The 19,631-nt window shown below is 43.3% G+C and overlaps 1 protein-coding gene across 2 annotated transcripts in view; it reads left to right on the top strand.

Moving 5' to 3' along the window:
* Positions 1-19,631, top strand: part of LOC115222045 (N(6)-adenine-specific methyltransferase METTL4-like) — a 134,423-nt gene that overhangs the window by 65,971 nt on the left and 48,821 nt on the right. For both annotated transcript variants that reach the window (XM_036511261.1, XM_029792150.2), the window contains 2 exons: positions 1,121-1,343; positions 19,229-19,390. In XM_036511261.1, coding sequence (XP_036367154.1) covers positions 1,121-1,343; positions 19,229-19,390 — 385 coding nt within the window. The remainder of the gene's footprint in view (positions 1-1,120; positions 1,344-19,228; positions 19,391-19,631) is intronic.

The raw sequence follows: 19,631 nt of genomic DNA, 5'->3' as shown, positions 1-19,631 counted from the left end.
GCACCTAGAAAGTTACCCTCCAAAGCACAAGTCTGGGCAAGGTTGTTTGTGGAAGACCAGCAGTCGCCCATGCATTCCAACCTCTTCCTCTCCATTCCACTGATGTTATCCAAGGGAAAGGCAAAGGGGCCGATACAGCGCTTGGCACCTGTGATGTTGCAACTCATTTCCACAGCTGAGTGAACTGGAGCAACGTGAAATAAAGTGTCTTGCTCAAGAACACAACACGCAGCCCGGTCCGGGAATCGAACTCACAACCTCACGATCATAAGCACTACGCTCTAACCACTAAGCCATGCGCCTTCACCCTTGAATAAATAGTCAGCAAAAAATACCTGAAGAATGAGAACCCAGAGTTGGGTTCAAAATTTTACCAGGACACCTGATGAAGGCTGGAGAGAAAATCAGCCGAAACATTGTGGGAACAACAAACAAGATGAGAACAAATATCCGTAAATAATGTAAATAATGTAAATAATGTATAGAATTCCTCATCTCAAAAATATAGAACAATGATAATAATAATAATAATAACAATGATAATCCTTTCTACCATAGGCACAAGGCCTGAAATTTTGAAGGATGGGTATAGTTGATTACATCGCCTCCAGTGCATAACTGGTACTTGCTTTATCAACTCTGAAAAGATGAAAGGCTAAGTCGATCTCACTGGAATTTGAACTCAGAACATAGTGGCAGATGAAACATTGCTAAGCATTTCATCCAGCGTGCTAACGATTCTGTCAGTTCCCCACCTTAATAATAATAATAATAATAATAATAATAATAATAATAATAATGATGATGATGATGATGGTTTTATGATGATGATAGTGATGTTGAATATGTGATGGTGTTGATAGTTATGATAATAACTGTTGATAATGTTGTTTGGCCCTAAATCAACCTTTATGGAACAGACATATGATCAGAGACCTTCTAAGTATGACCATCCTGCATGGAACCTAGAGTCACATAATCAAACATGTCCTTTTTCTGTAATAAAGCAGAGTGATATGCGGTCATTTGGCTATCATTTCTAGCAGGTCGAGTGGCTGCCTAAGGACTCTTTCATTTATGATAATGACAATGTTGATGGTTTTCTAATCATTTATTTCAGGTGAAAACGATTATCACAGGTGCTCATCAGACCCTGGTGGAACTGGCCAAGAAACAAGGTTACTTTGTGGATTTGAACTCCCCTCCTGTGGATAACAACATTGCAGCACGCCAAGCTTCCAGGCTGGAAGGTCCAGCTGATACACTGATACAAAGCTCTGAAGATAAAGATATCAGGTCGCAGTTAGCATTGGATGAATTATACAAAATATCACACACCAATGGTAGGTTTATATCTGTTGCTAGTTATGACTTATAGTTTTGTATTTGTGTGTGTGTGTGTGTGTGTGTGTGTTGGGGATGCGTGTGTCTGTCCATCTCTCTCTCTCTCTCTTTCTCTCTCACTTTCTCTCTCTCCCTCCCTTGATTCAGCAGATGAAAAATATTCCTATTTCTTTATTGCCCACAAGGGCAATATATATATGTATGTGGCCTCGTGTGTACCGTTGGCGATTTTTTTTCCTCTGTCTTCCCTTCTCTGGATCTTTCCTTCTCCTATGTTTCCGATGAAGAGCTCCGCTTGAAACGTTAAACCCTCCTTCTTTCCTTCTTTCCTGAGCGTCCAATAATACTTTATTTGTTCCACGTCCTTGCGTTGTTGTGTTTTTTTGTGCTTTCTTGTTTGGATTAACTTTATATATACATATATATATATAGTGTGATATATATATATATATATAATATATACACACACACACACACAAAATTACCTTCATCCGCAAGTGAATGTGGTTTGGTTACATGCCATGTATCATGTTGAGCTAATTGCTTTAGGTGCCTACACACCCATGAGTCGATTCCCCTTTGACCTAGCTGAACATTGAGGATGTGCCAACTGGAGAGAGAGAGAGTGAGAGAGAGAGAGATGCACCAACATGAAGCAGGTGCCCAATACAGCTGAGTAGGCTGAATTAGCATGAAATGAAGAGACTTGCTGAAGGACATAATGTGGCACCTGGTTGAAGAATTGACCCTCAACATTATGCTCAGTGTCTTCACACATGCTCACACACACACATGCATGCACAGACACATGCACGTACACATACACATATGCACACACTTGCACTCACAGTGCTGTGTGCAGATGCAGATTCAATTCAGCAAGTGCATCGAAGCAAGGTGCATTTCACAATGCAGCAGCCCCCGAAATACAGCAAACCATCTGCTGCACATTATAGAAACTTCTCAACCTAAAACATTGCAAAGCCAGATGTGGCGCCATCTGTTGGTAAGTCTTCCACAGAACCTGGAGATGGTAGGAGTGTTGCTGTTGCCAGCACCCCACCCCCCACCCTCCTCCTCCACTTCCTCTGCAAGTATTGAAACACAAATGATGCCACTCACTGCTGAATGGAATTCGGTGTCTGGATGGATGGGGGGGGGGAACTATTTTAGAACATGGCTCATTGGTTTGGGGGCCCTGTGGGGTAAGGGTGTGTTGGAGGGGAGGGAGGGCATAACTCACCTGCTTTTGAATGTGTGTGTGTGACCTGTATAACTGTGTGTGTGTGTGTGACCTGTATAACTGTGTGTGTGTGTGTGACCTGTATAACTGTGTGTGTGTGACCTGTATAACTGTGTGTGTGTGTGTGTATTTATTTGTATCTGTATGTGTACACATGCATTTGTAGGTTGCATAAGTCTAGTGTGTGCATATGTATATATGCATGTGTGTATGAATGTATGCATACGTGCAAAGTTTTTGTGTGTGTGTATGTGTGTGTATATTTCTGATTTTGTGTATGCATGTGTGTGTGTATGTGTATATATAACATGCTCGGACTTTGTGTGTACATGTATGTATACTCATGTTTTTGTGTGTGTGTGTGTATTCTTGACCACTAATAGATATTCTGTATGTGTGTGTATATTCACGTACACACACACGTGTTTGTGCTTAAGTACCTATATCTGTGTGTGTGTGTGTGTGTGTATAGATATGTACCTGTTAAGCATGCATTTTGTCAGATGCACACACACACACACACTCCCATGTCTGCGGGTTCCTCAATACATCAATGTCCTTCACACTTGACCAATTCCATATTCTTAAAAAAAGGTTGTGGTCTTAGAATCTCCCTTTCCATTCCTTCTGTTGGAAATATCCCGTATTCCACCTCCTACCACACCGCTACATTTCACTGCCACCACCACCATTCTCCACCCCCACCACCACTACACCCATCAATATACCTTACAGCTCCGCTATCGTTGCATCAACATCATACCAACCACCACCACCACCAACAACTCCTACCCCTTCCCTGCAATCACTTATTTCTTGCTGAGGGAAGCTGCACTATAACCACCACTATCACATTACTACCACCACCACCAGCACCACCACCAGCACCACCACCACCACTACCATTACCACCACAACCACCACCACCACCACCACCACAGCCATTTCAGTTCATCTATGCCATTTCCATTTTGTTGCAGTCTTCTGTAAATCCTGGAAATATTTTTTGCTTTTTGTTCCAACATTTTGGCATTTGCTTATCACTGGTTCAATCCCATGTAGCACATTGGATGGGCTGGGAAGGGGAGGGGTTCTGCCAGTTGACAGCAAGCCACGAAGGGGTGAGGCTTAGTCAGTTGACAGCAGACCACAAAAGTGGTGGGGGACATACTTGATACTGGGACCAGAAAGGGGAGGGGCACAGTAATTAACACTGGTCCACAAATTGGCTCTGGTTCACAAGGAAGGGTGCTTAGTCGACTGACTCTAAACCCGGGGCACTTATTTCACAGATGCTGGGAAGACAACAGCCAAAGTTTTCCTCAGCGGGATTTGAACTCAGGACATAGAAAAGAGGAATTAAATGCTTTAATCCTTTTGATATCAACCTGGCTAAAACCGTTTCTGGCTCTGTAGTACAAATGTCTTGTTTTCATAAGTTCTGAATTAAAATCTTCCACCAAACCTTAGTCACAATTTATGTTCCTAACACTAGCTAAATGATATAAAGAAGTTATTTTACTAAATTCTTTGTTATATTTAAAATTAATTGAAAGAAACACAGAGCATCTCAACAGAAATATTTAATTCTTTATTGCTCACAAGGGGCTAAACATAGAGGGGACAAACAAGGACAGACAAAGGAATTAAGTTGATTACATTGACTTCAGTGCGTAGCTGGTACTTATTTAATCAACCCCGAAAGGATGAAAGCAAAGTTGACCTTGGCGGAATTTGAACTCAGAACGTAAAGACAGACGAAATACCGTTAAGCATTTTGCCTGGCGTGCTAACGATTCTGTCAGCTCGCCACCCTACACAGACACATATCCATACATGCACACACAAAGCATCATCATCATCATCATCTTCATCATCATTTAACATCCGTTTTCCATGCTGGCATGGGTTGGACGGTTTCACTGGGGTCTGGGAAGCCAGGAGGCTGCACCAGGCTCCAGTCTGATCTGGCAATATTTCTACAGCTGGATACCCTTCCTAATGCCAACCACTCCAAGAGTATAGTGGGTGCTTTTTTACATGCCACCGGCATGGAAGCCAGTCAAGGTGACACTGGCATCGGCTACATTCTGATGGTGGCTTTTACATGCCACTGGCACGGGGATCACAATTACAATTTCCATTTGATTGAGATTTGATCTTAATCATTATTATTTTAAGGTTGAGCTGGTAGAATTATTAGCATGCCAAACGAAATGCATAACGATATTTCGTCTGTTGCTACGTTCTGAGTTCAAATTCTGTCGAGGTTGACTTTGCTTTTCATCCTTTTGGGGGTCGATAAATTAAGTACCAGTGAAATACTGGGGTCGATGTGATCGACCTTCCCCCCTCCCCTCAAATTCCAGGCCTTGTACCTATAGTAGAAAAGATTATTATTATCATTATTAAGATGGCAATCTGGCAGAATTGTTAGCATACAGTATGATGCCACTGCGTTTTGAGTTCAAATTCCACCAAGGTCAACTTCGCCTTTCATCCTTTCGGGGTCGATTAATAACTACCAGTTATGCACTGGGGTCGATATAATTCACTTAATCCCTTCCCCCAAATTTGAGGTCTTGTGCTTCCAGTAGAAAAGATTATTATTATTATTATTATTATTATTATTATTATTATTATTATTATTATTATCATTATTATTAAGAAAGTGGTGGAATTGTTAGCGCCCTGGACCAAATGCTGAGCGGTATTCTGTCCACTTTGCCTTTCATCCTTTCGGGGTCAATAAATTAAGTACCAGTTACGCACTGGGGTCGATATAATCGACTTAATCCGTTTGTCTGTCCTTGTTTGTCCTCTCTGTGTTTAGCCCCTTGTGGGTAGTAAAGAAATAGAAATAGGTATTCCGTCCATCTTTATGTTCTGATTTCAAATTCTGCCAAGATCAACTCTGCTTTCTATCCTTTTCGGGGTCGATGAAATAAGCACCAGTTGAGTATTAAGGATCAATGTAATTGACTTGTGCCCTCTCCCAAATTTCAGGCCCTGAAAGGGTTCTGATGATGATGATGATGATGAAGACGACAAGCTGGTAAAACTGTTTGTAGAATTTCATCCAAAGTACCAGTCATGTACTGGGGTTAATGTAATCCAGCAAAAGAGCTTATAGTAGAAAGGATTATTATTATTATTATTATTTTTGTTGTTTTGATTCTTGCTTGCTTCCCTGCTCCTCACACCCGTGTTTTCTCACATTTGAGGAATTTGTTGTGTTTGACATTTAGGCAGTGGTGGTCGTGGTGGGAGGAGGAAACCCCAGATATAATATGTTTACTGTTCTGTGTGTGTGTGTGTGACTGTCTGTTTCTCTCTCCCTCTCTCTCTCTCTCTCTCTCCCTCTCTCGCACACACGCTTCTGCTCCTTTCCTTTTCTCTCACTCCTGATTCCCCCCCTCTCATCTTTCTCTCCTCTTACTGCTACCCATTCTTTGTTTTTTGGCAGTGGGGGTGGGGCAGAAAGTAAAAGTGTAACTAAAAGGAAGACTTTAGGTGGTGGTGGTGGTGATGGTGATGGTGGAGAAAAGTAGGTGGAAGACAAGGGGGGGGGGGTTGTCTGTGCATGTGTGTGTGTGTGTGGGGGGGTGTTAAAATAAGATGCAGCAGTCTTCATCCCTCTCGCCACCGAATGGGTGTGGGTGGGTGAGTGGTCGGGTTGTGTAGAGGGAAGCTGAGGGTGGAAGGGGCGTTCATATGTTTTCTCTTTGTTTCTCTCTCTCTCTCTCTCCCTCTCCTCATACCATCTCCCCCTCTCTCTCTATCTCCCTTCAATTTTCCCCTCTCTCAGCTTCTCCTCTCTATCCCTCCTTCAACTTCCTCTCCCCTCTCTCTGTCTCATTCTCTCTCTCTCCATACCATCTCCCCCCTCTCTCTCTCCATACCATCTTCCCTCCTCTCTCTCTCCATACCATCTCCCCCCTCTCTCTCTCTCCATACCATCTCCCCCTCTCTCTCCATACCATCTCCTCTCTCTCTCTCCTCTCTCTCTCCATACCATCTCCTCTCTCTCTTTCTCTTTCTCCATACCATCTCCCCCTCTCTCTCTCTCCATACCATCTCCTCTCTCTCTCTCATTCTCTCTCTCTCTCTCTGTATCTTCCCTTCCACCATCCCCCACTTCATACCATCTCTCTCCCCCTCCGTCCCCATCTCCATCATTCCTTCCAAGTGTTTTCAGCTGCAATATTTCCTCATTCCACTCCCTCCCCCCACCCCCCACTATTATGTCACTCCACAGGGTCGGGGGGGGGGGGTGTCGGAGACGAACTGCTTCTCCTTCTCTTTTTTCGTGTTTGTTGTTGTTTACAATATGTCTGTTGTTATTGTTGTTTATTTACATGTTTCTTCTCTTATTGTTGTTTACTAATACGCCTGATGCTGTTGTTGTTGTTATTGTTGTTGTTGTTGTTGTTGGTATTTAACACAGAATCTCTGATTCTATCCCAGTTTTTCACATTTCAACATTACAGTCAGACTCTGGGCTTTACACACACATTCCATTGTGTATGTGTGTGTGTGTGTGTGTGTGTGTGGTGTGTGTGTGTGTGTGTGTGTGTGTGTGTGTATGTGTGTGTGTGTGTGTGTGTGTGTGTGTGTGTGTGTGTGTATGTGTGTGTGTATGTGTGTGTGTAATGTCATCATTCTTTTAAAGCTGAGTCTGTGTGAGTTGGAGACTTGAAGATTTTTGTTGCCAATCCTCAGGTCACTATCTGCCTGTCTGTCTGTCTACTTGTCTGTCTGCCTGTCTGTCGGCTTGTCTGTCTGCCAGTTCTGTCTGTCTGCCAGTTCTGTCTGTCTGTCTGCCTGTCGGCTTGTCTGTCTGCCAGTCCTGTCTGTCTGTCTTTAGTGTGATATTTTCATGGCTCTTCCTCATTTCTTTGTCTTCTGGAATTTTGTAATGTCTGTTAGGATGGGTGTGTGTGTCTCTATATGTATGTGTGTGTGTGTGGGTATGGGTTTCTCTCTGTGTGGGTGTGGGTGTGGGTGTACATATAGTTCTGGTTAGGAATCTTGTTTCCAAGTTCAGTCCCTCTGTGTGGTACCTTGGGCCAAATGTCTTCTACAGTAGGCTTCGGCCGGCCAAAACCTTATGAACAGATTTAGTAGATGGAAACTGAAAGAAGCCTGTCATATATATATGTGTATATATATATTTGTGTGGTAAGAAGCTTGCTTCCCAACCACATGTTTCTGGGTTCAGTCCCAGTGTGTGGCACCTTGGGCAAGTGTCTTCTACTATAGCCTCAGGCTGACCAAAACCTTCTGAGTGGATTTGGTAGACGGAAACTGAAAGAAGCCTGTCGTATATATATGTGTGTGTGTGTATGTATGTATGTAAATATGTATGTATGTATATGTTTGTGTGTCTGTGTTTGTTCCCCCACCATTGCTTGACAACCGATGTTGGTGTGTTTACATCCCCGTAACTTAGTGGTTTGGTAAAAGAGACTGATAGAATAAGTGCTAGGCTTACAAAGAATAAGTCCTGGGGGTCGATTTGTTCAGCTAAAGGCGGTGCTCCAGCATGGTCACAGTCAAATGATTGAAACAAATAAAAGTATATATGTGTGTGTGTGTGTGTGTGTCTTTGCATTTGTCTTCCACCACTGCTTAACAAACGGTGTTGGTTTGTTTACACCCCCATAACTTAACAGTTCAGCAAAAGAGACTGATAGAAAAGTACAGGACTTTGGAAAGAAAACAAAAGAAAAAACAGGGATTGGTTCATTTGACTGAGAATTCTTCCTGGTGGTGCCCCAGCATGGCCACAGTCTAATGGCTGAAGCAAGTGAAGGATAAATGAAATGTACATCATTTTGGTCTTTACAACAAATGACCACTTCTGGTTCAATCTTCCTCCTTTTCCTCCTCCTCCTTTTCCTCCTCCTCCTTTTCCTTCTCCTCCTTTTCCTCCTCCTCCTTTTCCTCCTCTCCTTTTCCTCCTCTCCTTTTCCTTCTCCTTCTCCTTTCCCTTCTCCTTCTCCTTTCCCTTCTCCTCCTCCTCCTTTCCCTTCTCCTCCTCCTCCATTCCATTCTCCTCCTCCTCCTTTCCCTTCTCCTTCTCCTCCTTTTCATTCTCCTCCTTCTCCTCCTCCTCTTCCTATTTTTCCTTCCCCTCCTCCTCCTCCTCCTTTTCCTCCTCCTCCTTTCCCTCTTGCCCCCTCCTCCTCCTCTACCGCCCCCTCTCCCAGCCCCCACAACCCCCCTTCTCATTTTATCCAGTGTCAAGGGTCCTTCGTTGCCCTTTCAATTCCAGCCAGTCTGTCGGCTGACGCTTCCATCCATACCCTGCTTTCTTCAAGCCTACCCAACATGCCTAAGTCCATCTGTTTGTGTGTGCGTGCGTGTGTGCATGTGTGTGTTTCTGCATGTGTATATATATACGTTTCTGTGTATGTATATGTATATGTGTGCACTTTTCTCATGTGTAAATGCATATAAATGTATGTGTGTGTGTGTGCGTGTTTCTGTATTTTCAATGTGTATACGCATTTGATTGTCTATATGTGTGTGTGTGTGTGTGTGTGTGCATGTCTATATTTGCGTATGTATCTGTGTTACTTTGTGTGTTTGTATGTGTATAGCTGCATGTGTGTATATGTGTGTGTTAATATGTGTTTGTGTATGTATTTGTGTTTCTGTTTGTATAGGGGTTTGTACAGTTTTGCGTATGTGTGTGTGTGTGTGTGTGTGCCTGTGTATGTGTGTGAGTGTGTGTGTGTGTGAGTGACAGATGGTGCAAATGTCCATCCAATTCATTGAATATTAAATGGCTCGTTAGTGGCTCGTTAGTGACTCGTTGGCTTGATAAATGGGATATGTTGTAAGTCACAAGTTTGTGTGAAGAAGAAGTCTGGGAATGTAGAAATGGATGGTGAAAGAGGTGCAGAGGCTTTCATGCCTCTCCTGGAAGCCCTTAACATTGCAAGCACTAAAGATACGTGTGATTGTGCTGTTGTTGTTGTTGATGGTGGTGGTGGAGATTAACAAATGGGATAAATTTAGTCTGAGACCCATGAATAGGTAGAGAATAATATTTGATAGGGTCCTGCTCCCACCCCCCGCCCCACAGCCTCTACCGCTGCCATATTTCACTAGAAAGTCTTTGGTCCGTCTTAGTGTTAAGGTAAGTCAATGGTGCTGTGCAGTGGGCCGGAACCTGAAACCCCAGTGTTGAAGCAACCACACATCCATGTATTTCTATGTCTCCTGTGATATGAGAATATAATATTGAAAGAAAACAACAAAAAAAAAAATAATAAAATAAACAGCAAAAAAAACCTCATAAATAAATTGGTTTGGTTTATTTGCTGGGAAAAAAAACACGGCGATGTCAACAACAACATCACATCGTGACCAGCAATAACAACAACTACAAAAACAACAGCAACAATAAGAGCCAAAACCATATTAGGCAATTAGAAAAAAAAAAGGGGGGAGAAAAGAAGAAAAAATATCCGAATAAAAGCTAATGAGAAAACTGAGTGAGAGAGCTTTGGCGTCAGGGATATTTCAACTGTTGGGTTTATTTCTATGGGTTTAGGGCAAACAATCGTGCCTGTCACCTATCTGCTGTTCAGATTAATATTATTATTATCATCATCATCATCATCATCGTCATCGTCATCATCATCATCATCATTATTAAGGCAGCAAGCTGGTGGGATTGTTAGCTTGGCTGGACGAAATGTTTAAGTGGCATTTCCTCCATTCTTTACATTCCGAGTTCAAATTCCACTGAGGTCACCTTTGCCTTTCATCCCTTTTGGGGGTCAATAAATTAAGTACCAGTGAAATGCTGGGGAGGGTGGGGGGCGATGTAACTGATTAGTCCCCTCCCATTAGATTTCAGGCCTTGTGCCTATAGGAGAAAGGATTATTATTATTATTATTATTATTATTATTATATTATTATTATTATTCAATAGTCTTTCTTTTTTCACATGCTTTCACTTCACTACCGAGCGCAGCTCTGTGTGCCTTGGGTATGTGCTGTGATTTGTTGTGATGCTCTGATGGTTATTGTATGGAAAGTGTTCTGTGTAGGATGTGTGCGGTGCCTAGTAGTGCAATTTTCTGTATGTTATATGTGTTTGTAAGTCCTGGTGTTTTTGTTATGTATTTGTCTGAATATTTTTTTATCATGCCTAATGTGCCTAATATTAAGGGGGATTGTTTCTGTTTTTAGATTCCACATTCTGGTTACCTCTATTTCCAGGTCTTTGTATTTTGAAAGTTTCTCCATTTCTTTTAGAGACACGAGTCATCTGCTGGTATTGATACATCAATTAGAAAGCATTTTTTTTCTTCATGATCTCTGACAACTATATCCAGCCTATTAGCCTTAATTTCTCTATCTGTGGGTATAGGCATATCCCATGTATGGTTGCTTTCTCGTTTTCTGTGACCTTTTCTGGTGTGTGCCTATACCATCTTTTTCCTGTTGTTATTCCATAATGTTGGCATAGCTTCCAGTGTATATAGGTCCCAACTCTGTTGTGTCTGTGAATATATTCCTTCTTAGCCAGGATTATTATTATTATTATTATTATTATTATTATTATTAAGGTGGTGAGCTGGCTGAACTGTTAGCATGCCAGACAAAACACTTAGCAGCATTTCACCTATCATCGTGTTCTGAGTTCAAATTCTGTTGAGGTCAGCTTTGCCATGCACTGTTTATCTTGATATAAGGTCACCATGTTGTGCACGCTTATGGTTGTGATGCATGTGCCTGGTGTACCCTTATCAGCCGGGTGGTCATAATGGGTTGGCTTTGTATATTTGTATCCCAGTGCCACTTTGGTGGCATGCACTGCTCTCTCGCTCAATAATAACGATAACAATCCTTTCTCTTGCAGTGACAAAGGCTGAAATTTTGGAGGCATTGGGGCTGGTTGATTACATCAACCCCACTGCTCAAATAATACTTATTGTGTTGACCCTGAGGGGATGAAAATCAAAACCAGCTGGTGTGTGCAAGTGTGTGCGTCTGTGTGTGTTTTTCAATGTGTTTTTGTATATGTTTTTCCGGTTGAAGCATTTGATGTGATTCTTCTTTGGTTCTTCATGCCAGAATAAATCATTGAAGAGACTGAAATTGTGTTGGGGTCCCAGAACACAAAGAGACGCATGGAATTTGGTGGAGGCGTATGTCTTGGTCTGAAATATGTTGTTGTGTGACTGTTAGCTGCTTGGAGGACTGGTGGAGTTGTGTATCTTATTTAAGGTATCTCAGCCGCCATGTGACTGGCAGAGTGGTGCGTCTTGCCCAAGACAGTTTCCCAGTTCCAGTTCCTCTGTCTGCTGAAATGTGCATGGACCAATTTTTATACAGGTCCACCTCCCGCCTCCCTCCCCTGCACCCCCTCCCTCCACCCCTCGCTGGACAGATTAACATATCTGTCATCTGACATTCTGTTGACCCCCACCCAGAGTAAAGGGGTGAGTGGCATGTTGAGGGAAGGGTAGGGTAGGTGGACGGGTGGGTGGGTTCTTATTAAATGTTACTGTGTCACTGAATACATTACATTTTATCACTGCTGTATTCAGATGGTGGTGGTGATGGTGATGTTGGTAGTAGCAGTAGCAACAGCAGCAGTGGTAATATCATTGAAATGATGATGGTGGTGGTGGTGGTGGTGGTGGTGTTTGCAGTAAAGGCTGTGTGTATGGGTGTGCTTTGATGATAGTAATAATAGTAGTACTGATATGATGGTGATGGTGGTGGTGGTGGTGGTAATGATGATGGGGCAGATGATGGTAATGATGATGACAGTGGTGGCGCTGGTGATGGTATGTCAAGAAATAGTGGCTGTGATATTAATGCATTGGTGGTGGTGGTCGTGGGGGGGGGGTTCGGTAGTTGTAGCATCAGTGGTACAGAATTGCAGTGATGGTGGTGGTAGTTGTGTCAAGGTAGTGGTAACCATGGTGACTGTTTGCAGATTGTATTTGGTTCAGAAGGGGTGTGTGGGGGAGAGAGGGAGAGAGAGGGGGGGAGACCTTTGTGGTACTGGTGGTGGTGGTGGTGGTGAAGGCCCAGAGTTGGTGATGATGTTTATAATGGAAGTGTGTGTGTGTGTGTGTGTGTGGTGCATAATGATTGAAGGGGAGGAGGCAGTTGTGATAGGGTAGGAGTAGTTGTAGTGATAGTAATGGTGGTGGCGGTGGCGGTGGTGGTGGTGGTGGTGGTAATGATGATGGGGCAGATGATGGTAATGATGATGACAGTGGTGGCGCTGGTGATGGTATGTCAAGAAATAGTGGCTGTGATATTAATGCATTGGTGGTGGTGGTCGTGGGGGGGGGGTTCGGTAGTTGTAGCATCAGTGGTACAGAATTGCAGTGATGGTGGTGGTAGTTGTGTCAAGGTAGTGGTAACCATGGTGACTGTTTGCAGATTGTATTTGGTTCAGAAGGGGTGTGTGGGGGAGAGAGGGAGAGAGAGGGGGGGAGACCTTTGTGGTACTGGTGGTGGTGGTGGTGGTGAAGGCCCAGAGTTGGTGATGATGTTTATAATGGAAGTGTGTGTGTGTGTGTGTGTGTGTGGTGCATAATGATTGAAGGGGAGGAGGCAGTTGTGATAGGGTAGGAGTAGTTGTAGTGATAGTAATGGTGGTGGCGGTGGCGGTGGTGGTGGTGGTGGTTGGAGGTTATAATTGTTGCCAGAGTTAGGAAGTGGATAGTGGTTGTGGGGGGTGGGTGGTTGTCAGGGTCAGGATGGTACCCTAATCAGCTAATGGGTAGATAGATGATGACTAAAAGATAGTGACAGAAGGAGGGAGATGAGCGGGGAGTGGGGGGAGCGACTAGAATGTTTAGGTGGTGATGGATTGTATGTAGGGGACATTGTAGCTGTATGATGATGGTGGTGGTGGTGGAGGTGGTAGTGGTGCCCTCCCCCCCCATTCACCTTGCTATCAGTATTGTTTGCAGCAATCACTGTTATCAGAATGCCAAAAGTCTGAATTGAACGAGATGCCTCCCAAGCCTTTTGGTATTTTTAACCCTCAAACCATTCTGCAAATCCAGTCAATCCTGGATCAATTTGTCAGGGCCCCCAAGACAGTGAAAGGCGAAGATGACCACAGTGGGATTTGAACTCAGAACACAGACAGTCAGAACAAACACCACAAGACAGTCTATCTAACGCTCTACCAAATCAACCAATTCACTATTCTACTACATCAGTACCCCCTCTCCCCACTAACCCCACTACACTGATCTTAATACTTAGTCCTTCCTCCCCACTGCATTCTTTTATGGAATTCCCTCCCACTGTAATATTTTCCCTGAAATCATCAACTTGCTGTTTTACTGGAGGAATGTCAATCATGTTGACCTCACAAGATTTTGGAGGTCTTGTGAAAGTTATGAACCCAAGCTCAGCTTCAAGATCTTGGAGGGACCTGTGATGGCCATGAATGCAGCCCCAACTCCTAATCTTAGAGCATTTGCAACCTGTAAGGAAACAGCCTCTATCTGTAGATCTTGGTGGATCCGTAAAGGCTATGGGCACAACTTCTACTTTAGATTCTTGGAGGGTCTGCGACAACTATGAACACGACCCCTCTCCCTCAAGGTCTTGGAGGATCTGAGAAAACTATGAACAGTAACCATTGCCTCAATATCTTGGAGAACAGATGTAGTTCCTTTGTCTAAATCTTGAGGGGTCTCTTATGATCAAAGGCCCATTAGGGTTTTAGTAACTTTACTTTTATATTCTTAGTTCAAATCCTGCTGACCTCAACTCAGCCTTTGATCCTTCTGGGGTTGATAGAATAAAGTACCAGTCATGCACTGGGATCAATGGTATCAGTTATGCTGTTCCCTTCAAAAAATGTTGACCATGTCTCCCTAATTTAGAACCCATTATTATGAAGGCAATGATGTGACAAGTTTGTTAGGGTATTGGTAAGAATACCTTGTGATGTTTCTTCTGGTTCTATATGTTCTGTTTTCAAATCCTGCTGAAGTCAACTTTCTGTTTCATTCTTCTGGGGTCAATAAAATAATAAGGGACCAGTGAAGTTCAGAGCTTGATGGTATTCACTAATCTCTCTCCTCAAATTTGCTAACTTTCTGCCCCTTTCAGGGTTGATAATGTATCAGTTGATCACTGCACTCAACGTAATTCCCATGACCCCTCCCTCCAAATTTCAGACCCTTCTGCCTTTAGTAGAAAGGATCATCATCATCATCATCATTATCATTATTATTATTATTATTATTATTATTTATACTTTAACTAATAAATAACTTAATTTTCTTTTTACTGAACTTTTGAAATATTATTCCATATTTTGCATATATCTGTCTGTGTGTCCTTCTGAATTCACATACCCATACACTCAGTCACACATTCACGCACAGGCACATACATGCATGCATTCACTTATACACTCATACATGTATGTATAGACACAATATGTACTATTTTATATTTACACACACACACACACACACACACACACACACACACAAAACTTCTACATCTCTATCTTCCCCTCATCAATGGAACCCCCTCTTCTCCTTCAACCAACCCTCTCAACCAAGTGTGTGTGTGTGTGTATGTGTGTATGTGTGTGTGTGTGTGTGTGTGTGTGCGTGTGCATGCACACGGACACAGCTGATTCCTTGAGTTAAGGATATGAGAAGTGATGCATATGGCTAGTCTTGAGCATGTGTGTATGATGTGTGCATGTTTGCATGTGTGTATATAGTATGTGTATGATTGTATGTGCTTGCATTTGTGTGTGCGTATGCACATGTGCTCACATATATATATATATATATAGATAGGTACATCCGACCATCCATCCATTCATACATATATGTGTATGGCACCTTAGGCAAGTGTCTTCTACTATAGCCTTGGACCATCCAAAGCCTTGTGAGTGGATTTGGTAGACAGAAAACTGAAAGAAGCCCATCGTATATATATATATGTGTATGTGTGTGTGTTTGTGTGTCTGTATTTTCCCCCCACCATCACTTGGCAACCGATGTTGGTGTGTTTATGTCCCTGTAACTTAGCGATTCGGCAAAAGAGTCCAATAGAATAAGAACTAGGCTTACAAAAAATAAGTCCTGGGGTTGATTTGTTCAAATAATAAACTCTGAAATCCTGTAAAACAAATCTTCTGTGCTTTTTCATCTTTTCTCTTTCTCCATTTATATCCACCACGTGTGTATTTTCTACCTTATATACACACACATATATATATATATATCAGGAGTGGCTGTGTGGTAAGTAGCTTGCTTCCCAACCACATGGCTCCGGGTTCAGTCCCACTGTGTGGCACCTTGGGCAAGTGTCTCCTACTATAAGCCTTGTGCCAACCAAAGCCTTATGAGTGGATTTGGTAGACGGAAACTGTGCGTATGTATGTTTGAAACTGTGCGTATGTGTGTATACAGTTTATGCATGTGTGTGTGTGTGTATGTGTAGTGTGGTTGGGTGGATCCCGAAAGAGAAGGTGGGGAGGGGAATGTATTTCGAATCTGAAATGTTTTACCTATTAGTTTTCTCCACCGCCACCACCACCACTACCACTATGACTACCACCACCATTATCATCATCATCACCACCAACAACAACAATCCCCTCCTTCGCTCCCTTCACCACCACTACTACCTCTACTCCTACCGGCACCCTTACCACCCTTAATATTATACTCACTACCATCTATATTACAGCTAACAGCCCTTCCCCCTCCACCACTACCACCCCCCGCCTCTCCCACCTTTTAATAGTCCATCCTTTTTACATCCTCCCTTACCACACATTTTCTGTCCTATACCCATCCACCCAGCAATCTACCCATATAAAGAAAGCCCATCCAGCTAGCCATCTACCCATCCACACAACTGTCCACCCATCCTCCCAGCTGGCAGTTGATCCACCCTGCTAGCTACCCTTCTGCCCAGCTATCCATCCGCCAAGCCATCTATCTACCCATCCACCCAACTATCTACCCATCCACCCATCCTTCCAGCTGGCAGTTTATCCACCCAGCTCATCTACCCATCTATCCAGCCATCTTATATCTACCTCCTCCCATCCACCCAGCCCTCTACACATCCACCCAGCTATCTGTCTATCCACCCAGCTATTTGTATATCCACCCAGCTATCGGGTGAGACTCCAGACCTTACACCTGGCCATCAAAAATCTATAGTAACAGAAAGCAGCAGCAGTAGTCGCAGCAGCAGCAGCAGTAGCAGTAGTAGAGGTCATAGCAGTAGTTTTGGATGTAGTGGTGATAGTTGTAGTAACAGCAGCAGTAGTTGTAGTAGTAGTATTGGTGGTAGTAGTAGTAGTGGTAGTAGTAGCAGCATCAGCAGCACTAGGAGTAGTAATGACAGGAGTGGTAGTAACTGTAGTTTTAATTACAGTAGTGGTGGTGGTGGCGGTGGTGGTGGTGGCGGTGGCAGTGGTGGCGGTGGCGGTGGTGGTGGCGGTGGAGGTGGTGGTGGTGGTGGTGGTGGTGGTGGCGGTGGTGGTGGTGGTGGTGGTGGTGGTGGTGGTGGTGGTGGTGTGGTGGTGGTGGTGGTGGTGGTGGTGGTGGTGGTGGTGGTAGTGTGGTGGTGGTGGTGGTGGTGGTGGTGGTGGTTGTGGTGGTGGTGGTGGCGGCGGTGGTGGTGGTGGTGGTGGTGGTAGTAGATTTCAACCATCTGTTTCCTCTTAAATTGATTATCTTCTCATGCATTAATACTGCTGTTGTTGTTGATGATGATGATGATGGTGGTGGTGGTGGTGCCCCCCCCCCGTGCTCTTTGTAAAGGTGTTTATTACTGATACTGTTTGTTGTTTGTATTGTTGTTATTGTTGTTTTGCTTGTATATATACGTGTGTGTGTGTGTGTGTGTGTGTGTGTGTGTCTGTGTGTGTATTGAATTGTATATGTTTGAATTGTGTCTGTTTAAGTGTACAAATATATGTAGACGTGTGTGTGTGTGTGTGTGTTTGTAAATTCAGGTGCATATGTGAATGTGTTTAAGTAGACAGAATGTAGGTAGTCCTGTGTGTATGTGTATCTGCATGTGTGTGTGTGTGCGTGTGTGCATTTGTGCTTGTATGTGTGAATTTGTCTGTGTGAAGACGCCTGGTTATATGGTTAGAGTATCAAGCTAACAACCAGGAGATTATGGGTTCAGTTTCCGCAACAGCCAGTAGGTTGTCTGTCCTTGAGCAAGGCACTTCATTTCCCATTGGTCCAGTCTGCTCAGCTGTAAATGAGTACCCACCCAACTGCTGGGGCAGCCCTCTCTCCCTGTCTTTCAAGTTGGTTCACCCTCAGTGTTCATATGTTCTGTTGGACCCAGGGTGGGAGAATCAGGAGGGCCTCTGTGTTTGCCCAGTACTACACAGACCCCTAAAAGCAATTCGTGGAGGCATGGCACATGTACAGTACAAGCAGCAGTTCACAGCCACAGCTCCCAGGGCCTCATGCGGCCCTCAGGTATCCTTCTGGCAGCCTCTGACAGTTTTCCATCAAAATAAAAATCAAATGGAAATTATAGTTGTGATACCCGTGCTGGTGGCACATAAAAAGCACCAACCAATCATGGTCGTTTGCCAGTCTCCTCTGACCCCTGTGCTGGTGGCACATAAAAAACGCCCACTGCACTCATGGAGTGATTGGTGTTAGGAAGGGCATCCAGCTGTAGAAACACTGCCAGATGAGACTGGAGCCTGGTGCAGCCTCCTGGCTTCCCAGACCCGGTCGAACCGTCCAACCTGTGCTAGCATGGAAAACGGACTTTAAACGATGATGATGATGATGATGATGATGATGAAATACAAGGTCTGATCAATAAGTATCCAGACTGTTGCCATAGTAATGCAACTAAAGCACACAAAGTGAAGCTACTCGGCACAGATTGACCTTGACCTCTGCTGTTTACAGCAGTGCTTGGAAGGAACATGCGTAATGTGTGATTATTGCATTGACCATAACAAAGAAAGTTGTCATGGTAATACCTGCTCAGAAGCCTATGCAAAGTTGCAGAAAGTATATGGAGAGGAGCATAGGATTCACATACAAGTGTATGAGTGGTTCAGACATTTCCAAGGTGGCCAAAGAATGTCAATAGTGATGAACATTCTGGGAGACCCGCAACGAGCAGAACTGAGAAAACCATAGGAGATGTGCATGCAGCTGAGGGGAAATCATCGAATAACTATCCGTGAGTTATCTGAGGATGTGCAGATTAGTTATGGCTCAGTTCAATCCATTATCCTTGCCAAGTTTGTGCCAGAACTGCTTTCAGCTGACCAAAAAGACACTCGGGTTTCAGTTGCAGAAAATCTCTTTGATTGTGTTGAGAATGATGAAAATTTTTTGAAAACTTTGGCAGGACTCTGAGCAGGTATCACCAAGCTTTTAGCAAAATTTGATGCAGATTCTCTCCTCAGCTTTCTTGGTCATGGACAATGCAACAAACACATGCTACGCTGCTTTGTTTTGTTCAACTCAGCTTCTCTTTTCACCTCAAATTGTATTCCATTAACTTTCTGGAATAATTTCTACAATTTTACAATTATAATTGTCTGTGAAATTGAATTAAATTGAATTAAATTGAATTAAATTGAATTAATGTTTGTCTTTCAGAACTTTGTGTGACACATGAAAATCCATCATTTCTCAAAGTACAATATAATGGAGAAATTCCTCAGATTGTGACAATTGCTAACCATAAATATCTGCTTCCATCCAAGAGCACATTCCTGCTGTCCAATTTGGACACTTTTAAAGAAATATACCCACATGCAGGTGAGTTCGAGAAAGTTCTTGTAGAATTTGGACACAATTTAATGAAAGAATGGCTTGGTGAATAGGCTTTTTAAAAGTGATGGGCTTCTTTCAGTTTCCATCTACCAAATCAACTCGTAAGGCTTTCATCAGCCCGCAGCTACAGTAGAAAAAACTTGCTCAAGGTGTCACACAGTGAGACTGAACCCAGAACCATGTGGTTAGGAAACAAACTTCTTACCACACAGCCACACCTATATGT

This window comes from Octopus sinensis, linkage group LG19 (genome assembly GCF_006345805.1).
Source record: "Octopus sinensis linkage group LG19, ASM634580v1, whole genome shotgun sequence".
Lineage (NCBI taxonomy): Eukaryota > Metazoa > Mollusca > Cephalopoda > Octopoda > Octopodidae > Octopus > Octopus sinensis.
Note: the sequence above shows the minus strand (reverse complement) of the source record. Positions and strands in the feature narration are given on the sequence as shown.